This window comes from Callorhinchus milii, unplaced genomic scaffold, assembly GCF_018977255.1.
Source record: "Callorhinchus milii isolate IMCB2004 unplaced genomic scaffold, IMCB_Cmil_1.0 Scaffold26, whole genome shotgun sequence".
Lineage (NCBI taxonomy): Eukaryota > Metazoa > Chordata > Chondrichthyes > Chimaeriformes > Callorhinchidae > Callorhinchus > Callorhinchus milii.
In genome coordinates this window covers 5224795-5245620 of record NW_024704767.1, presented here as the reverse complement: position 1 = coordinate 5245620, position 20826 = coordinate 5224795, and the positions used below count along the sequence as shown (strand labels likewise).

Here is a 20826-nt window from a genome sequence, read left to right as displayed (position 1 = left end):
TTTGAAAGTTGTAAAATTTATAGGAATAGATAGCTGTCAGATGGTGTCCAAAATTAAATATTTGGTGAAACAACTCTTTATTATAATGCGATTGAAATTAAATCCATAGACTTAAGAGTTCAGGAGCTTAACACTTTTTTAAAATCAAAATCAGATGTTATGACCAGTGAACTTGCTATGATGTTTTTAAAAAGAATAAATATTTACAATTTCTTTATTTTAATTGTAACTAGTGGAATAATTCATATTCAGTACCAATTATATTAGTTCTGTGGCTCAGTTATACTGGATGCACTGTGTATTGAAGCAAGGGATCTGACAGAATGATTCAAGTTATATTGATGCATACAGAGGATTTGAAATCCTCTCGTATTCCTTTTTGGTCTGTCCTCTTACTACCCCGGATCCTTCTCTTTTGAACATTTTACCACCGTTCCCACCTCTCTTTTAAGATCTTTGACGTATCTATTGCTCTCCCAAATCTCCTGACTCCATCCTCACTTAAATCTCCTCTGTTCCATCTTCTACGCTAACTCAGAGCTGCTTCACATTTCCCCCACCACCCCATCCCTTCATCCCACTAACAGTACCAAACAACCAGAGAGCAGAATCCTCATACATTACAAAGAATTATATAGTGAATATACAGCTTTGAGCAGTGGCATTGTTTTAGCTATGACAGTGGTGGAGGCATGTTGAAGACCAAATAAGGGGAAGAGATATGATAGATGAGGAGACGTGTTAAAAAGATTTTTCGCAAATTAATGGTCCAATTCCACATCCAATTGTTCTTCCTCAGGAATTTTACATACAAGTCATCACTTGAGCACATGCCATGAAGAAACTCTATATAAATAAATATCTACAAGGCAACCAGGCCATACAGGATGCACCCTTGGACCCTTAGGGAAATAACAGAGGAAATGGATTCCCCTCTGGTTATTGTCATTTCCCTGCCAACATTTGTCTTCCCTTCCTCTCTTAAAGACATTTGACTCCTTTGCTTTTTTTTCTACTGGGGTGTGGTTCCAATAATTAGTCCAGTTATTTTGTTAAACATTGAATTGAATACATGACCCACAATTGTGGTCATTACCATTATGTGTATTACAACGATAATCTGCACATCTTTCAACACATCCATTCATTTTATATCACTTGACATACACAGTAACATTGAGCTTCCATATCTCAGTATTAATGGTACCGAACAATACAGTATTTATATTATCTTTGGCCCCTGGCCAAGCCCATTGAGGCGATGGTGGTCCAATTTTTTAAACTTGGAATGTAACTTTTTTTNAAAGAAAAACGTTCTCAATCCATCTGCAGTTATATTCTGGAATCTACTCAAAATCAAAGGCAGGAGATTAAAATTGCATTGGCACTGAACCACTTTGCCCCCCACCCCCCGCTCTCATGAACTTTCCTTAAATCCCTTCCACCTTGCATGCAACTCCCTTTCTCCTTTTTAAAAAAAATCCTTCCAAAAGCCCCACTTCTTTTGCTTGTGCCTTCGGTCACCTTCTTCTTACAACCCATCTCAAGCTTCCACTATGTCTCTATGAAGTGCTTCTCTCATTTGAAATATTGTGTGCAATGGAGTTACTTGGTGTTGATTTCCATGGTATAACAGCCTATGAAAAGGTTCAATAAACTTAGATAAATGTGGAATATAAGGACATTTTATTTTTAGGTTAGTTGACTGTTTATCTCATTCTTTTTATAATCAACTGGATGTGCGTGAGATCTAGAGAGTTATCAAAGAACATCATTGCCAGCTTGATTACTGTGTTAGTATTTTCACTAGCATAAAGACTACAACAAGATTAAATATTCCTCCATAATTCACTACTCTGTTTAAGTTATCCTTTATATTTCAAATTGTACAGCTGCACTTCTATTATAAAACAATGTTTGACAGCTTCTTCAAAAGGGTTTCTGCTATTAACATTCCTTATTTTCTTTAATTTTGTATTTATTTTGTTCTGGCCTTCAATGAAGATCTTAATAACTAGAACACTTTTCTATTTACATTTGAAGGCATCCTTGGAGTTTCATCACAATAAAGGGATATCCCGAAACTTCTGTGGAGGATCACATTATCTATCAAGGTAGCGCGATCCCTAATTTTGCGTAACTAACTTGTTGAATTGTTCATTTTAAAATTATGAAAAGAAGAGCTCTTGGAAGCGCACACAGTTTGCACTTGAGATCTACTTTGCAAAGCAAAACATCTGACATTAACCTCTTTGTCAGCCATTGCTTATGCTTTTAGGGATATGCTCAGTAAACACTGGCCTTCTTCATTCCCCTGCCCTATCAACTCCATCTTCGGTGCGTAGACTTTCAGCTATTTTAACCCCGCTTTCTGGAACTCCATCCCAAAGGTCCCTCTGACTCGTTCATTCCCTTCAAGACCCATCTCAAAACATACCTCTTTGATCTTGTTTTCAATACTCTATCCTCTTCCACCCTCAGATCAGAAGCCCAACCAGAATTGTCAAACTCTTTGAGACGTCCTCCTATTTATTATACATCTGTAAAATGTTTAGTGAGGGAGTTTCTGAGAACAACATGAATTTGTTTTAAGCATTTATTGGAAAAAGAATGCAAATGAAAGTTTTATTTTACATTTTAAAGGACCACAAGTGTAACTTTGAGCCAATTTCAGATTTTTTTTGTTCACGGATGATCAAACAGGTGCCGAAGGATCAGCTATGGCGAAAGTGTTTAAACTTTTCCAGTCGCCCTATGGAGATCACTTCACTGTTGCCTCAACCAGTGAGTGGGTGCAAGGTAAGAACTAAACTGTCACTATTTTTTCATTTCTGTTCGTGCATGTTTTTAATAGTCATACCCCTATTTCAAATTCCTTGGTGCAGAACGTTAACCATTCCTGGTATTGTTTTTTGTTTTAAAAAAATATTGTTTTTGAAACAGTTTTTTTGTATATATATATATTACAATAATTATGAGCATTAAGTTCCCCAAACGCCAACGTTTTACTGTTGGATGGATTCTTTTCTAACACTTTAATATTTTTGTTCCATTTCATTGCAGATGTGGAGTGGACCGAGTGGTTCGATAGGGATGATGAGAGAGGGTCTGGAGATTGGGAAAAATTATCGGACCTTAGAGCAGCTTTTCCTGGAAACATCTGTGCCAGTCCAGTTGACATGCAGGTAAGCATTACAATCTCTGGTTCGATCATCTGATTTGTTTACAGCCAATGACAATGATGAATGCTTCTGTAATTCTTTCCAAGTACATGGTTATGCTTAAGATATTCAATTTAAAAAGTGTCTCCGCACAGAAACGTTTATGAATAAGGAGACAGAAACTGAAGATTCTTACCAGAAGCATGAAAGGGAATTTTGAGGACATTATTTAAATTGTATTAAGATGTTGAATAATTTTCCACTGTTGTCAATGCCGCAAAATATAAACTCAATTCACTTTCCCGTATATTCTGTAAAATGCTTTGAGAGGTCTAGAAGATGTGATAAGGCGCTATATAAAATGCAAGGATTATTATTGTTATTGAAGCCCGGTTGATTATGTAATTAGAAAAAACACTTGAATACAAAATAAAACAACATGAGAAAAAACAGAAAAATAGGAACTTGCACAGCGCAGGAGTAATGGCCTACTTTTGCATTGAAATGTCTCCAATGTTAAGGTCTCCAATGTTAAGTAGATGAATTTTAATCTACTGCATTTAGGCAAAAAACACATCCTCATTCAAACTAATTATAACTTTGATCAATAATATTCCAACTTTCCTCAAATTATAGGCATCGACTGTTGATGGAATCCCAGCCAATTTGACAACTGAGGTATTCCATAAACATGATCGAGAGTACGGGTTTGTTTGCCGTAATCAGGACCAGGTTGATGGAATCTGCTATAACTACAAAGTGCGCTTCCTTTGTGGTAAACCAGGTTTGTAACAACTGAAGACGCACACAAATGTACAAATAAGTTTGACGATTGATGCCTGAAAGCGAAATGAGTCTGCCCACTGTTCCAAGCTAAAACAGAAAGTGGAGATTCACGTGATTTTCAACTTATTTTCCCTTTGGCCCGACACTAAACATTAAATCCATTGTCAATCCTTTAAAAAATTACTATTTTAACTTTTTTTTAAATACTTCAAGCTGAAGTTTGGTGCTTCTAGTGCTTATTGTCTGCAACCATCATTATTATACCATCTAGATATCTGCGATACAGATCAACAATGCTCATTCAAACACTAGAATACCCTTCAGTCAAATTGTTTTCAATTTGCTTGTGATTGACTGAATTTTGCACTATTACCCTCTGATAATTGAAGAACTTGTAAAATAATTATATCCTATAGATTTTAAATTGTATGCTCACCTTTAATTACCTTTAAGGTTCTTTGGGGAAAAAAATCTAGTAGTGGTATAATTGTCGTAGGAACACTTAAGAAAATGGCATTTATTTTAATGCTACTCTCACTGCCCACTGATATCTTTTTCATCTATTGTACTCAGTGCAGTTGCACATAATTGTGAATATGTCAAATACAGTACATTAAGATTAGACAAATCAAAGAGCACAATAACCTTCGTGATTTCCTTCCAACCAACGTTGCCTGGGTTTCAAACCAGAGGAACTCTCCTCTGTGTTAACTCTTTGAGTTGTCTTAACTCAGTTCCTTGTGCCAACAGTATAAAATATCTCATAATTTAGTACCAATTTGGCAATCTCATTACAAGAATCTTGATGCGGAAAATTTAATAGGCTCACATTATAGATGTGTCTGCCCTGCCTTAACCCCATATTTCAAACCTCGAATATCTTTTATCTTCCCTGTTGAAACCCACAATATCATCCATAATACAAAACGATCATGCTAAAAATGTATTGAATTAGATGTAGTTCCCACAGGTTTAGAGAGCTATAAAAAAAACATTTGCTATCTGGGAAATGATTTTCATTTTACAGTTTATGATGTAATTAAAACAACATGATTGAACTAACTGGGTTTACGGGGGTTTAGAGCACAGGAGGCATTCGCAAAGACATCTTGTTGGCTGCACACTTATGCATTATTAAGTTTCAAATAATGATTTCCAGCTCTTTCTGATGTTGTTGTTAAGCAATTGTTTTTTAAGGAATTGTGTTAAAAGAGATTTTTCTTTGACCAAAAGTAGTTCAATCATTCATTCCAAATATACAGCAATATTTTAAAAAAAATTTTTTTATTCATATCTATTGTAAATGTATTGAGAGTAAAGGCAGAATATAATTAACCTTCCTCAGTAAAATGTGTGTGTGTGTGAGTGGGGGGGTGGGGGCTTTCCAAATTAAACCATCTTGACAAATGTATTGAAAATAATTTCCGACATTTAGCTAAAATGCTACCTGCTGCGTATGTTTAATTATTTTATTTCTGCTCTGCAGTGTGGCCCAAGGTGACCGTTACCATAGATACACATATTAATAGCAGTATTCTGGAGCTAGCAGACGATGCCAGGACGTGGAAGGCTGGTGATGTCATCCTTGTTTCGAGTACTGATTATTCTATGTACCAAACGGAAGAATTTCAGCTGTTACCCTGCCCAGAATGCAGAGCAAACCAGATCAAAATCCATGGTATGGACTGCAGTCTTATTTTTTTTTCCTTCAAAATTGTCTTGGTTGAAAGAAAGTATCATTGATTGTTGGATACAGGCATTCCTTTCTGGTGTGGGGGGAGGGCAGCTGGACCCCTGACACGTGTGGAAACCTTTCACCATGGTTAAGAGTGTTCAAACCAGACTTAAAGTCCAACATAAGTGTGCCACTTATAAAAGCAAAATCTTCTATGTCTGGAATTTAATGCGGGTTCTCTCTCTGTCACCCTGTTACCTAATTCTCAGAGTGTGCATTTGGGGGTACTGCTGGAGTTGAACCAACTAAAACTGCATAACTAGTATTGTGAGCACTGTCTGACAAGCTTCCCCGCTGCTTGTTAAACTGGGACCACCTAGTAACAGGCATGAAAAAACTAGGACTGCGTGAGTGTGAGCCATTTCTTCATTCATTGCCCTTCTGAGTAACATTGCAAGATGAAAATTCCATTCACATACATAATATAACGGGTATGTTGAAATCACCCCAACATTCTTGGGGTGGGTGTGGAAAGAAAAATCTAAATGAGTTATAACTTGTATTTTTATAACAGGGAAAGCCCAAACTTAGATTCCAGGCTCATTTTGTGTTAGTACCATCAGCTGTCTCTCCACTGTCACCCATCCATTCAAGTCTTCTTTGTGTGTAATTCCTCTAGGATTTTTTTTCTTGTCCTTCTCTACAGTGTTTTCTCATCTGGTACCCATTCTGTCTCCTTCCAAAGGCAATGATCTGCAACCATAATGCTTACTTACCATGATTATTATAGTCTTCCTGATCCTTTCTCTCTGTATACACTCCTTTTTATGGCTTTAGGGTTTTGTGCTTTAGTTACTGTATTTTAGTCACTGTATTCTTACAGATGAAACCCAGCAACTTATTATCCTTGCATTTGATATAGCGCTTTTCACATCGGGAGGACGTCCCAAAGTGCTTCACAGAACACACTGTAAAGTTAATTGACTGTATATTTGTGGGCGAACGCGGCAGCCAATTGCGCACAGCAATGTCCCACAAACAGTTGGAGATTAAAATGACCAATTTAATTATTGTTTTTGGTTTTTCGAGGGATTATTATTAGGCGTGTGGAGTAAGGAAACTTGCCCAAGGTTTCACCCTGCCTGGAATTGAACTCAGGTCTCGCTTGCAAACTCGTTTAAGAAATAGCTTGTTACTTAATGGTAGGGTGAGTAATCTGGAAGATGAGGTCAAATGGGCTGAAGGGCCCTGTTCATCAAAACCCTTTCTTGTGAAATACCTGCATAATTTCACGAATATTTCTCAGATGTTTCAGCATCTTAGACCTGAGGCAAAAAAAGTCCATAATTGGACAAATATTGGTAAATATAAATGAATATTTGACACAACAGCACAATCTCTAAACATTACCCTGCTGAATTTGAAGGAACATCTATCCCATTTTGTCGTTCAGTCTAACTGATTATAAACTCTGCAAGGTTTTTTAAAAAAAGGTAAATCGTAAATAATTCTGAGTTGACAGTTTTCATATTTATCACATGTCTTGTTACTGTTTCCCTTCTTAGCCATAGTTACTTTCACAAAGGCTTCCTTCAGTTGAGATATTAGTTACACCAACCACAAATTGCACTTGTATAATATCCTTCATGCAGGGTAGCATCTTGGAGCACTTGACCATGGTGTAGTTTGATGCCAAGCTGGGAGCAAGGGGAGATGACTGTAGACATGGTCGAAGAGGAAAGTCTTCAGGTGTGATCTGAAGATGGACAGAGAGGGGGAAAGGAAGAGGGGGTCTGGGCATAATAGTGACTGAACACACGACTGCTGATGATGGAACGTAGGGGTTGAGGGACATGAGAAGGGCCCGAGAGTTACAAGTGGTAGAAAGCCCCTGAGTGCTTGCTTGTGTCTTGCATAATTCACTTTTTGTCCTTTGAAGGTACAAGGCTCCCCCAGCTACCCCAGTATGAATGAAATCATCCAGATAATAAATTTGAGAATTCAATAGCAGTAGTTGAGCCTGCAAGAGATATGAGGGTGAGTGACCTAACGAGCTGCAAACCTTTTGAATTTCTTCTATGGGCATTGGTATTACAACAGTTTTCTATTTCTGGCTAAGTTATAGAAATTATGATTGCCAACATCTGGTGAGGGGGGAAAAAAAAAGCTGAAACTGAAAATCAGGAGGAAAACATTTCACGTGTTTACAATTTTCTTCTATTTTTACTGTAACTTACTGGCAAATGCCCTGCTTTACAGAACCGTGTTCCATTCCTCAAAGCACAGTGAATGCATTTGCAAGACTGTCAAAACACATATCTATGTTCAAGATGTATAGCTGTTACCTATACATTGCCCTTTTGTTTTGGTTCACGTCATATATCTTCTTTTTTTAAAAATGTTAAATAGGAAAAATGAAATGATTAAACCCAGAAAAACCAGCAGGAGGTTCCAAAGATGTTATATAAATTTTATCTGAACTCCCCACTGCTTTCATTATTGTCCTAAAATCGCTCCATTTTTCCAACTTGTACTGTGGAACAGCTGGATCCGTTTTATTCTTATTTGTAAGGTGGTAATTGAAATGTTGCAAGTGTTGGGTTGGAGGCTATTCCATTGCAGTTGATGTGTACACACATACATCTGCACTGAAAAGGTAATACCGTAACTGATGCAGGTTTTCCAAGTTTATTGAGCGATTATCTGCAATTGATTATTAGAAAATGAGAGCTAATCTGTACTGTAAATACATTGATCCTAAATCCCATTTCACCCACAAAATATACAGTCAATTCACTTTACAGTATATTCTGTGAAGTGCTTTGAGACGTCTCAAAGACGTGATAAGGCTCTATATCAAGTGCAAGGATTATTATTTTTAAGCAGTAATTGTTTACAGCAGAAGAATTTAATTTACATTTAAAATACATCCTGACGACTTATCTTCACCATTTACCAAGGTGGCTGCAGCTGTTTGCTGTTACATAAAGTGGTCGTCTTCAGATTGTTGATATATCGCTGTTATTCTTTAATTCGTGGAGTGTACTTTATTGCGGGGAGAATTCTCCTGTGGCCTTAGATCTGACGGTTCACTATTCAGAAGTTTAGAACTGTCATTTTGGCAACAGTTGCAGTATTAGATGCTGAGCACTTTATTCTGTCCTCCGTTTTTAATGCTGGTGAGTTGGTTTCTGAGTATGTGTTATGATAGCATTGGAAGTGGTATCCAGACAGTTTAGGAATTTCAATGTGGTTCAATTTGCCAGAGGCATCCCTCTGCATTTGCTTGTGCATGAGCTAAAAATAAGGAATCATTTCCTATATTTTGCTGGGCCATTAGGGATTAGGTAACACATGCTTTCTTAACCACTAAATTTACAATGCTGGGAAACATTACCCAACAGTTGTGCAGTGTGTGGGTTTGAAGGTCATATTCTGTCTGCCATGACAAAACATAATGAAAATATGCTGTATCATGTTATAATTTTAAGTTTTTAAGTAATCAAGAAAATTCTATTAATCTTAACATTTGGAGTTATGATGTTATTATTAACTGCATCATTTTCCTTTTCCGCAATGTGAAGTGCTTCAGAGCAGTTGTGATTTCATCGTACCATCTGCCAACTCATACACTACGGATTACTACTCGCATTTGTAGCGGGAGATATTAATATAGAGCCCAAGGTCCAAATAGGGAATCCAACCATTAAGAAGCAGAGTGATCACACAGACACAAGGAAACTTCACAAACCACTTCCTAGCTTATCAGAGCAGCATTTTTGCAGGCTGGTGTGATGCCTTTCCAATTATCTGCAGGATTTTCCTTTTGTTCAGTCCCTACTTATTAACAACTCTTGTTACAAGTCACTGCAAATCAGATCCCTTTATTTGAGCTCATACTCAAGGCTGGGATTTCAGAGCACTGTAGGGAGAGAGTCCTTAGGATGAGACATTAAACGAGGTCTCATCTGTCCGCCTGTTCAGCTAGACATTAAAGATCCCATGGTACTGTTCAAAAAGAGGAGTTTCTCCCTGTTTCCTTTAGATAAAAGTTGGCTGTTCACGTCATGGCTGTTTGTGGAACATGGCTGTGCGTAGATTGACTCACAAGTACACAGTAACTATACTGGCACAGGCACGATGGGCTGAATGGCCTGCTTCTGTGCTGTAAAATTCTATGAATCTATGAAATCAACTGAGAACAAGATTTCTATTGAAGCTGTATGTTATTTATAGAGTGCTTGACTCTGTTGGTATCCAATGATGATCTCCTTTTAATCTTACAGGAAAGGCAAAATATCCTCATATTGGTGAGGAGGTTGATGGCATTGACATGCGTGCAGAAGTAGGAATGCTGTCCAGGAACATATTAATTAAGGGGGAAATGGAGGATCGGTGCTATGGTGATAATGCCTGCACATTTTTTGAGTTTGATACTGTTGGAGGACACATTAAGGTACAGCATTTTCATCATATACATTTCATTTCAAAGAACTAATGGATTACTGTGAAAGTATTGTGGCTACCCCAGTTTTGGGGTTCTTGGCGCAAAGATCTTGAAGGAACTCGCAATTATTTTACGGAATTAGTCAAATGTATCCCTGAATGTTCTTGTATTCGCCAGATGGGAATAGGTTTCAAAGCGACTCACATTGAAGGTGCTGAGCTGAAACATATGGGCCAGCAGTCCATGGGCCATTATCCCATTCATTTTCACATGGCTGGAGATGTGGATGAAAAAGGAGGTTACCACCCCCCAACGTATGTGAAGGGGATATCCATTCATGACTCTTTCTCACGGTGTGTGACTATCCACGGTTCAAATGGACTACTGGTGAGTAGTGGTATTCATCGAGGCGACAAACAGACTAGCAAAAATTGCAACTTGCAGTTTACATTTACAGCTGTTTCGCCCACAAAATATACAGTCAATTCACTTCACATTATATCCTGCGAAGCCCTTTGAGACATCTCGAAGACGTGATAAAGTGCTACATCAAATGCAAGGATTATTATTATTACATTGGCAATATTTTGTGATGGAATTTTTTATAGATAAAACCCCCTGTAATATTTGGAGTTTTTACACAAGGATTTGATGTGGTTCTAGGAAGGCCTCTGTGACTTAACATGTAAAATAGTTTCCTTTATATCTACATCTGTAATTGACATTTTTAACGCAACCCTCTCATAATTTTCTCCAATGCATGCATTCTTTACCAATGCAGCATGCGATCGCACTCTTTTTATAGTGTTTTTACGGGTTAAATTCTTTCCGTTTCCTGCATCACTTAGTCTAAATACAAACTCCCTGATTGAAAAATGATTCAAACCAAACGCAACTGGTTTTCCTCTGACAAATGCTAGGCTTTCTTCACCAGTGAGCACTGAAGAATTCAGCATGTGTGCGCTCGAGCATTGATAGATACTCAGCTCCTACATCAAATTCACGCGCTATAAACTTCTAAAGCAATTTAATACATTCAGAAGATAACTTTATACTGTTTGAGAATCAGTGGCGTAATAAAAATACATGGGGTTAGGTCACCTGACAGTGTGCCAATAGACAGATATTCGGTCAGGCCAAATCAAAGTTGCCATCGAGAGATAACTACTGTAGTTGGGGAGCGGGTGTTTGTGAAATGGTATTTTGTTTTTAAACTTAAATTGAAACCATGTTTCACAAGTAATATCCTGTTATCAACCACTGGAAAAACTTACATTTAGTCCTGTACTACATCATCAAGTTTCTCTGACAGCACACTGACTGGGCTGAGTAGCTTCACTATTTATGCATCTGTTTTTTTTTAAAAAGGGGGTTAGAGGGTTTTGACCAATCCATTACAATCTTTCCTTTTCAATTCCAGCTTAACAAAATGATCCGCTAAAATTATTTATATTTTTGCGGCTTTCAAAACCGAGGACGTAAAGCTTTTGCTTAATCTTTCAGTGTGCGATTATATTTCTATTACATTTCCATGACCTATCATCACATTTTACCCCAGTGATTCCTCCAGTTTAGAGGAAACTTAGATTTCCCTCACATCTTTCAAATGACGTTCATGTTTAAAAAAAAGTGCTGGATGCAGAAAAAAATATGTAGAACAGTTCGGGCATATTTCATCTTTAGTATACATGGTAGAAAATAAAAAATATTTTTATTGCACTAATTGTTCTCTTTGACCGTGCCTTCAGCTCCCCTCTCGACTCTCTACCCCCTCCTCGCTCCCTCCCTTCCCTCCCCTCACCCTGACCATTTCCCCCCTGCTCGGGTCCTGACCCAACTGTACAGCGCCTTGGGACGTCCTCCCGACGTGAAAGGCGCTCAATAAATGGAATCTTGTTGTTGTTCATAACATAATCATCTTGTTCCAAAAGATTTGTTCTTGTGCAGAACATTACTGCATTGGCTGCTGCCCCCTGCTGATTTAGAGATATCAGTGCCAGGCTTCCGACTCCAGGCCATGTAGTTTTCTGATTGGTCCTGTGCTGGCTGTTTTTTTTTATTTTTCTTACGGACCCTTTGGCCTTTGGGTGTGAGCATTGATTGATTTGCATCTTCAAAAAAAAAATTACTCTCGTTGTTTGTTTGCTCACTTCTTCTGGAGTCCTGTAGCTCAGTGGTTGGAGCAAGTGAGAGGGCCTGGGTTCGATTACTGGGTGGGGTGAAGTGTTAGGCAAGTTTCCTTACTCCACACCTAGCAGTAAGTAGTCGTTTGGTGGATCGCTTTTCCGGGGGTAATAATTCCTTCAAAAAAAAAAGAAAAATAACTTGGTCACTGGATCCACTACTGTTTGTGGGGGACACTGCTGTGCACAGTTGGCTGCCATGTTTCACCCACGGAACAGTATATTCTGCAAAGAGCTTTCAGACGTCTCAAAGATGTGATAAGACACTATTTCAAATGCAAAGATTATTATTTTTTTTAAAAAAGCTTTTCCATTTCTGTCTCATCCGTTTGTTTCCCTCAACTGTATTTCAAAGCATGTCTGTGGACCTCAGCTGCCTCTTAGTATAATCATTGGCACTTTCATCCAGTGCCTTCCTTTTTATTGACTTTCCATCCTCTACTCAGCAGGGCTCACCAGCTCCCTATGTCTGCTGGTTGAGTTGTGACGAAAGGTCACAATGGCAAATGTTGATGGACTGACCTTACTGTAAATTTCCAGCATTTTTGTTTTTTTTCCAGCATTTGCAGGAGGTTTTTTTCCTTTTTTTTTTAATGACTGTAGCTGCCACATTTTAAGGTCAAGTTCCAACATTCCAAGCATGTCCGTTGTATGTGGAGTGAATTGTATCAGTCCTCAACGTGCACCCATTGATGCAATCCAGATGGAGAGAAAAGTGACATGCTGGCTTCTGGCCATTGTTGAGCAATCCGAATTCATTCATTCCATTTGGGATTTAATTCTCTTCACACCAGTAATCCGTGCACCTTATGCAATGCTAACACGACTCTGAAGCTTCGCTTTGTTTATTATTCCCCCTGCAAAAACAATAGCTCAGACACGGTAACTTTAAGTTAGAGTTTTGTGCCAAACTTCTGCCATGCAGTTCCTTGGGACCTTCACCAGTCAGCAGAATGAGTTTGATTTATGCAAAAATACAGCAAATATTGTATATTGATGGACAATTCAGAAACTGTGTAAAATTATAGAAATTTTACACTGCAAGTAGCTAACAACAATGGAACACTTAACAATGGCAGAGCTTGACACCGAGTCAAAGAGTGGGGAAGTGACAATAGACTCAATCGAAAAGGAAGGTCTTCAGGTCCAAACTGAAGAAGGGGAAGGAGGAGGCAAGGCAGTGGGATTGAGGAGGAGAGTTCCATAGTCTCAGGGTGTTGGAGCTGAAAGCACAACTCAGTAATAGCTAAGTAAAGTTAGTTAAAATTAAGTAATGCAAAAGACACTGATAACGATAACCTGTACAGATACATGGATGCACTGTGAGAACTTTGGAAAAGAAAGTGAAGATGAAACACTTGAATAGTTATTTACTTGTGTATCTGAACTTTCTCAGTCATGCAACAAATGTTGTATTTCTCAGTTTGCATTGTTTATTCACCCCAAACCACAAGTGTATTTTGTTTCAAATTGAGAAAATGTAATAAACATTATTTATAACTTGGACTGTGGGTCAAAAGCAGGATTCCTTCTGCTGTTCAGTGGGTCATGTCACCGCTAGACGCCAATGGCCATTAGTTTGAAAATTCCCTTGGCGGCGGAAGTGATGAAGGTATAAATTCATAAAGCTTCTTGGCCCTGCGTGATTTATGTAACCACCAGTATAGGCCACAGAGACAGGGACAAGTTTTCAGTCTGTGATTTGATACAGTATCAAGACAAAAAGCTGAATTATTTCTTTTCAAAATTGTGTGTCTGGTGTCTTGAATTAGATCATTACAACTTCAGTTCTGTACTGTGGCCAGTGTTTACATGTTATTAACAAGTCACAAGTGTGTATTATACCAGCCTACGTAACCACAATCTATGGGTGAGAGACGACCACAAATGATCAATCTCTCTGGAATTCCATATCCTAAAGTCTCTCTGACTCCCACCCTCCCCTCCTTTAGTCTCAAAACATACCTCTTTGTGCGTGCTTTTGGTCGGCTTTCCCTTACCCCACCCCCTTCGGCTCTCACCCCCAGCTGAAGTGCCCACCCAGCAGTGTCAAGTGCTTTGAGACATCCTCCTGATGTGAAAGGCACTATATACAATAAATGTATTTACATTTTAAAAGGCTTACATTCATCTTTTTTGATGGCTCGGGAACATATTCATTGAATATTATTGTGTATATAATCGGAAACATGAATTATCCACAAACTGCTCTGTTTCATAATGAAGAGAGGTCACTGCCTGCCCACAATGGGTTCAATTAACTGAAGGCAGTTTCAACACCAAGGCTGGAAAATTACACCTTCTAACGATCTAAAATCTCATTTAATTCCTAAGAGACAATTTGCAAGTTTTCCATTACAATTAATGTAACAACATATTATGAATTCACAGGAAAATCTTTTACCATGACTGGTATTACATTTTGAAAGATTGCCCTGCAATCTTGAGCGATTAAACTCGCTGAATGATATGTGGTGCTTCTTGCTGTAACGTGACCAATTATTATTGGCATTGCCTTTCAGATTGCACGTACATATTTGCTTATTTTAAGTGCAAAGCATGTTGATCTGTTTGGCTGCTTAAGGTGTGGCACACAGCCAATGATAATTGTGCATTGTCACTCTGCCAGCAGCAAGCAGTAAAGATACTAATGAGAAAGCAGAGTGGAGATGATTGCATCCAATGCCAGAAGTAAATAAAGCATAAACAATTTCTCTCTCTTTCTCTAGGTGAAAGATGTCGTTGGCTACAATACCCTGGGGCATTGCTTCTTTACTGAAGATGGGGCTGAGGAACGAAACACATTTGATCATTGCCTGGGACTGCTGGTCAAGGCAGGGACCTTGTTGCCATCAGATCGCAACAACCAAATGTGCAGGTTCATAACAGAAGGAGCTTACCCAGGGTACATCCCAAAGCCCAGACAGGACTGCAAGTAAGGAGTAACTTCCCAAGCCATTGTTAATTTAATGTGGTTTGAAAATGAGGAAGGCCTAGAAAAATTGTGGTCCAAGCCATTTGGTAATGCCAAAATATAATGCCTTTGCCATTTGTACATGTTGCATTTTACGCTTACAGATACTCGGAAATGAAATTCCACTAGCCAGTGAAGTTTTCCAACTTTTGTTGATATCCTATAGCTTATAGTAGTATTTCTTTATATATTATTTATCATATTTATTATTTGTTGTTATTATCGCCAAGTTTAGTAATTTTACAGAGTGGCAGAATAATTTGTTCAACAAATGAATGCATTATTTCTCAATGTCCAGGTATGATCAAAGCTGAGCTGCACTGACCAGAAAGTTTTCAATAGGCTGCCCAATTGCAAATCAGTATCCTGGATCATGTATGGGCCTGGGATAGCCATATTGTGCATATTATGATCATAAAGCTGCATCCATAAAACTGATATCTTTAGGATGTTCCATCTGGACTATTTATCAGTCAACACGTGTAGCCTCACTACATTTATGGAGTCACTCTAGGCTTACTAGCCCCACGCCTTCAACCCTAGTAAAGTGATTTGGAGTGAACTGCTAGTTACATTCACAAAATGAATAAGTTCTGCATAGTTATATTACCCAGAACAATATAGTGGGTAGATACAGGATCCTGACTGCACACCACAAATCATATACAGAATCATCAAAATAATCACACTTGACATGTTTTGATACTGGGCACTTATTTCCAGTGCCATGTATTTCCAGTTTATGCCTGCTGATGATTAGTTGCTGTTTTGGCATTGAACGTCTGCCAGTAACCCACACATTTCTGTATGATAAAAGGCTACATGTTATACAAGTAGCTAATGAGAACGTCTTTCAAGAGGAAGCTGGAAGATCTGTACAGCAGATGGTTCTCTGATTCAGATGGTTAAGGCTTCTGGCAACCCAGAAGATGTCCATATGGAACCTACCCAGGACATTTGTTTTATAGGCCCCAAATTCCCAAGCAGCCCTATAAAATGGATAGCCTGGGAAAGCTCCATCTGGAAGGTCCCTGTTTGTTGGACATCTCTGCCCATATGAGCAAGGAGTCAATGATTCCATCGGTCAGCAAGGTGTTCAATTGTGAATATTTGAAAAATGCTCTATTACAGGAAGCGAATACTGTATTTAGATGTCATAAATGTTGGAGTTCTATATGCAAGGCTTTTAGTGCTCTCTAAAACGGTTGCCACACTGATCATATGTTTAGATCAGAGCTTATTTTGGGTGGCTATAAGATCCAGGAGGCAGACTTGTAAAGATAGCAACACACTGCACATTTTCCTTGCTCTTAGTGCTTCACTATTATCTGTCTACTGTCAATTCAAGGAGCTCATATTTTGCTGCAATTGAGGTTGAAAGTAGCTTGTCCGTCAATGCTTCAAATGCAGTCAATTAACTGTTTTGTGAATAAACAACACCACATCAGGGAATATTTCGAAACTCACCATGCAAAATTTGTTACAACGATCACTTTATGTTGCTGGCATTTGTGCCCAATATCCCAGGACCCAAGAAGCAAGAATGTTAGAGAGAAAGGGAGATTGAGAATAGTTACATTGTAGAAGTTATCCAACAACCCAATATTTTCTATGATAAAAACATTTTGGTTGGCCGTTTACTAGACACATGCGGAATCCATCACCATGCTTTGGAGTATCAAAACCAAACTGAGATGTCCAAGCACCCATCTACACATGGACATTCATGTGTATTGGAATGAAATGCACTTGTTCTCCCTGGCGGGGATGCATTCTGCTTGCCTAATTCTGGAGAGTATCAGGCACAGGTTGGCAAGATCCCAGGTTTGGGACCTCTGAGTTCACATTGAGGTACTGTTGAGGTTTAACCAGCTAAAACCGCATAGCTTGCCCTTGAAAGCACTGTCTGGCAAGCTTTCCCATTGTTTGTCCATATATAACGGTTAAGCATTGGAGGACCAAAAAATATTAAAGTTTGGAATTAAACCATCAAATCTATTATTATTCCACTTTGTTTGGTATAAGTACTTGCCAGTACGTGGGGTCATTTTGTTTTATTTACCAAGTTCAATTTCCTGAGATGTGTAAACATATCGAATAGAATTTTAAATGAGAAAGTGCACCACCAAAAGTTCATCTGTTTGGGAAGAATTTAATGGAAACTAGAAGATCCTATTCCTAATTTTTGATCTTCCTCTCAGAAGAAAGAATATAACCTTGTTGTTTCAATGTGTATTGTAAACACATACTCTTTTATTTGGAGCTTAAGATAAACATGTTTGTAATTGAACTCATGACATTAGTTATTGAAGAAACATTACAGTGGTGGGCAAATATAAATGCCAGCTTTTATCAAAATCAAAGCCGCTGCAATTATTCACTTTAATGTTGCATGTCATTCAACAACAAGAAGATTTCATTTATAGAGCGCCTTTCACGTCAGGATGCAGATTAGAGAAAACATGATTCACATGACATTGGCATTGTAAGAATCTTATGCTATAGATTGTATTTATAGTTTATGTTATTTTGTTATGGATTTCAAGAACAATATCCTGGCGAGGATATTTAGGCATTGCAGAGTTATGTACAGTACCTTAATTCCTCTTTTCCCTGGTGATATTTATTTGGCACTTCAAACCAGGAGGTTCTGCATTAAGTATTGGAGATCTCCGGTACATAGCTCTTGCAAATTGAAAAGTGCTCGTGTCTGGTAATTTCAAGGGAAACAGATATCAAAATGATTGCCAAATCATTCCAAATGCTACACAGGATGAAATCTATAATCTCAGGAGTGTTGCTGAGGCATCCCTTGCTCTTAAAAATAATAGAAGCAGCCCTGCGAATGCTGGAAATGTTAAATAAAACCAGACAATACCTGTGGCAACCTAGCCTTCACCTAAAAGATAGGTGTGAACGAAGCATTCACTCTCCATTTGAGATGCTGATTACACTGATGGTGAATTTATATGGAAGAATTATGAGATACAAAAATTTGTTCCCCATTCGTCAAAACCATCCTGTTTGATGATCCATGCTTCTGAGCTAAAAGGCTAAACAAGGATTCAGTTAGATGGAGCAGAGGACCTCAGTACAGCCCTTTGCTTTAAGTTCCAACACTCATTGAACTAGGAATTATAGAATTATTTGGCAAAAAGAATTTTTAAAATAAAAGAAAAGACTGCTGCTTCAATTATTTCGTTGCCCAAAGAAAAAAATATGGAACTGATCTGGCTCTTTATAAACCAGTTTGCACTCACATTCTCCAAGTACAAATTTTCATTTAATCAACCTTAACAAACAACAGCAACTATATCTACAGCTCTGAATTGAGGTGATAAACTCGTTGTCCTTATGCCTTGTGAATTGTTTTGGCATTTTGTTATTTAATGGCTTCCAACAAGGGATTGACTTGCTTGATAGGAATGGCATCTGTTTTTGTTAAGAACTAGATTCTCCCTCCACCTCAACCAGGGTTTAAAAGGTTGAAATATTGAGAGTAAAACCTTATATAAAGCTTCTGAGGCAGTACCCCGAGTGAAGGATGCAAAATAATGCAAGTTTTTAAATTAACACTAAATGATAAACCATTAATTTATCACAACAAGGTTGATAAACTTAACAAATGAGAAATACCTCACCCAAACATAGTTGGGAAGAGGCAATTGAGCATTTGTTATAAATTCCATTCTGCAACACTACCACTCCAGTCATCTTCTGATTGGACTTGTTGCCTACAGCTCAATCTTAATGGCCTTAGTTCTGATGGCACAAAAGAGGGAAACCTAAAAATATAATCATTTTCTAGACTGCAAAGAGCATCACGTTTAAAGCATTAAATACAAGTAAATAGTTGGTAATTCAGATATAAATTCAGATATAAAAACAAATTTAATTTAGTAGCTCCCATGGCATGAACTCACTGGTGCAAGTGTTTCTTTACAAACCCTGGGGATATCGAATTTCCTTTGTAGTGTTCGCGTAAAATTTAAAGTATGAATAGTGTAATATTTACTTGCAACAGGGAAAAGTACAGGATGAGAAAAGACGAAAGAAGTAGAATGAGCAAAAAAGTTTCCATTAATAATTCAATCTGTAAAGTTACAAGACTTGGTTAAATACTGTATTAAAAACACAGTAATAAAATGTTCTGTTTAAACAGTTTATCAAATGCAAGGATTATTATTGTTATTATTATTATTTACTCCTCATTGTGCAAATTGATCTTGTTAAAAAATACCCGATATCCAGGCAGAATGTCTCAATATTAATGTATATTAACCTATGCTTTGTTTAACTTAAATTTACTAATGATGTGTAAATGCTCAGGCATTTTGAAATTATTATTGAAACGTTCTTGGTTTTGTTACAGTGCTGTTTCCACGTTTTGGATAGCTAACCCAAACAACAATCTCATCAACTCTGCAGCTTCAGGCTCTGAAGTACGTAAAAATCTTCTATCCCATATGTTACCATTTATTGTTATGATCGAGTTACGTGGCGGTATTTTAATCTAAAGGAAAAGTACCTTTTGAAGTTTTTTAAAAATTTCATAGGAATTTTTATGTTGCAGGAAACGGGTTTCTGGTTCATTTTTCACCACGTGCCTACAGGGCCCTCAGAAGGAATGTATTCCCCTGGTTATTCTGAACACATGCCACTGGGAAAGTTCTATAACAACAGAGCTCATTCCAACTTCAGGGTAGGTTTGCACGCAATGGGCTGTAATACGGCAAAAAGGCACTGGAGAAACAACCTTGGTTTAATCTTTACAGTCAGTCAGCTGGTATTTATTAGAAAACCTATATCATCATTGGTATTTACAAGCATATTCCTTGCATCTGTGAATCGTACTAAGAGTAGAGTTTGAGGGGGAAAAAAATACCTATTTTCAGTGTCTTTCGCTTCCCATGAGTGTCATCCCTAAAAGCTGAGTGACAAACTGTAAGAAACACTGTGCTCTATCCTGCGCTCTATCCCACGTACAGCAACGGTTGAAACAGTATCTTTTTTGTGATAGTTGGACATAAAGCATGGCACTTTCAACCGGGATTTCTCGATAAGGACTCCGAGGCACGAATGGGGATTTCTTTCAGTGGTTGCATGAGGATCACTGAAACCTGTAGGAACTCTGCTGTGAGAGTAGATTGCGTTGGAGTGGAGTGCCGCTGGCCTGTGTGACGTTCTAATGGTTAATGGAAGGAATCCCCATTCAAAATTTTAGATGCAGTTTTATTGCCTCGTTCAGTTTCCTGTTTTGTTCACATTGAGCTCAGGCATTTTACTCTTTTTCTGAAGGCATCAATAATCCTTGAATTTGATATAGCATCTTGCACGTCTCAGATTGCATCATAGGATTTAATATAAACGGTAGAGACTCTAAAGGCGTACTAAAACTTGGTATTTTCTTGGCAGGAAGGGAATCGAGATACATTTTGCTTCAATTTTCCCAAATTATAATGACTGTATTACAAGTGGCATAGTTATGATTTAGAACTTATATCATAAGTGATTATGAAGTGGGGGAAAGGCTTACTTAAGATCTTTTGGGGCTAATAATACCCCAAAAGTTAATTGCAAAATACAACATGGGCAGGTTG

General features: G+C 37.9%; 1 protein-coding gene across 1 annotated transcript in view; it reads left to right on the top strand.

Annotated features, from left to right (window-relative positions):
- Window positions 1–20826, top strand: part of LOC103187599 (cell migration inducing hyaluronidase 1) — an 80494-nt gene that overhangs the window by 45353 nt on the left and 14315 nt on the right. Inside the window, 10 exon segments of the mRNA XM_042344119.1 lie at window positions 2044–2114; window positions 2704–2799; window positions 3064–3185; window positions 3798–3945; window positions 5434–5625; window positions 9909–10078; window positions 10247–10456; window positions 14982–15187; window positions 19599–19668; window positions 19800–19928. Coding sequence (XP_042200053.1) covers window positions 2044–2114; window positions 2704–2799; window positions 3064–3185; window positions 3798–3945; window positions 5434–5625; window positions 9909–10078; window positions 10247–10456; window positions 14982–15187; window positions 19599–19668; window positions 19800–19928 — 1414 coding nt within the window.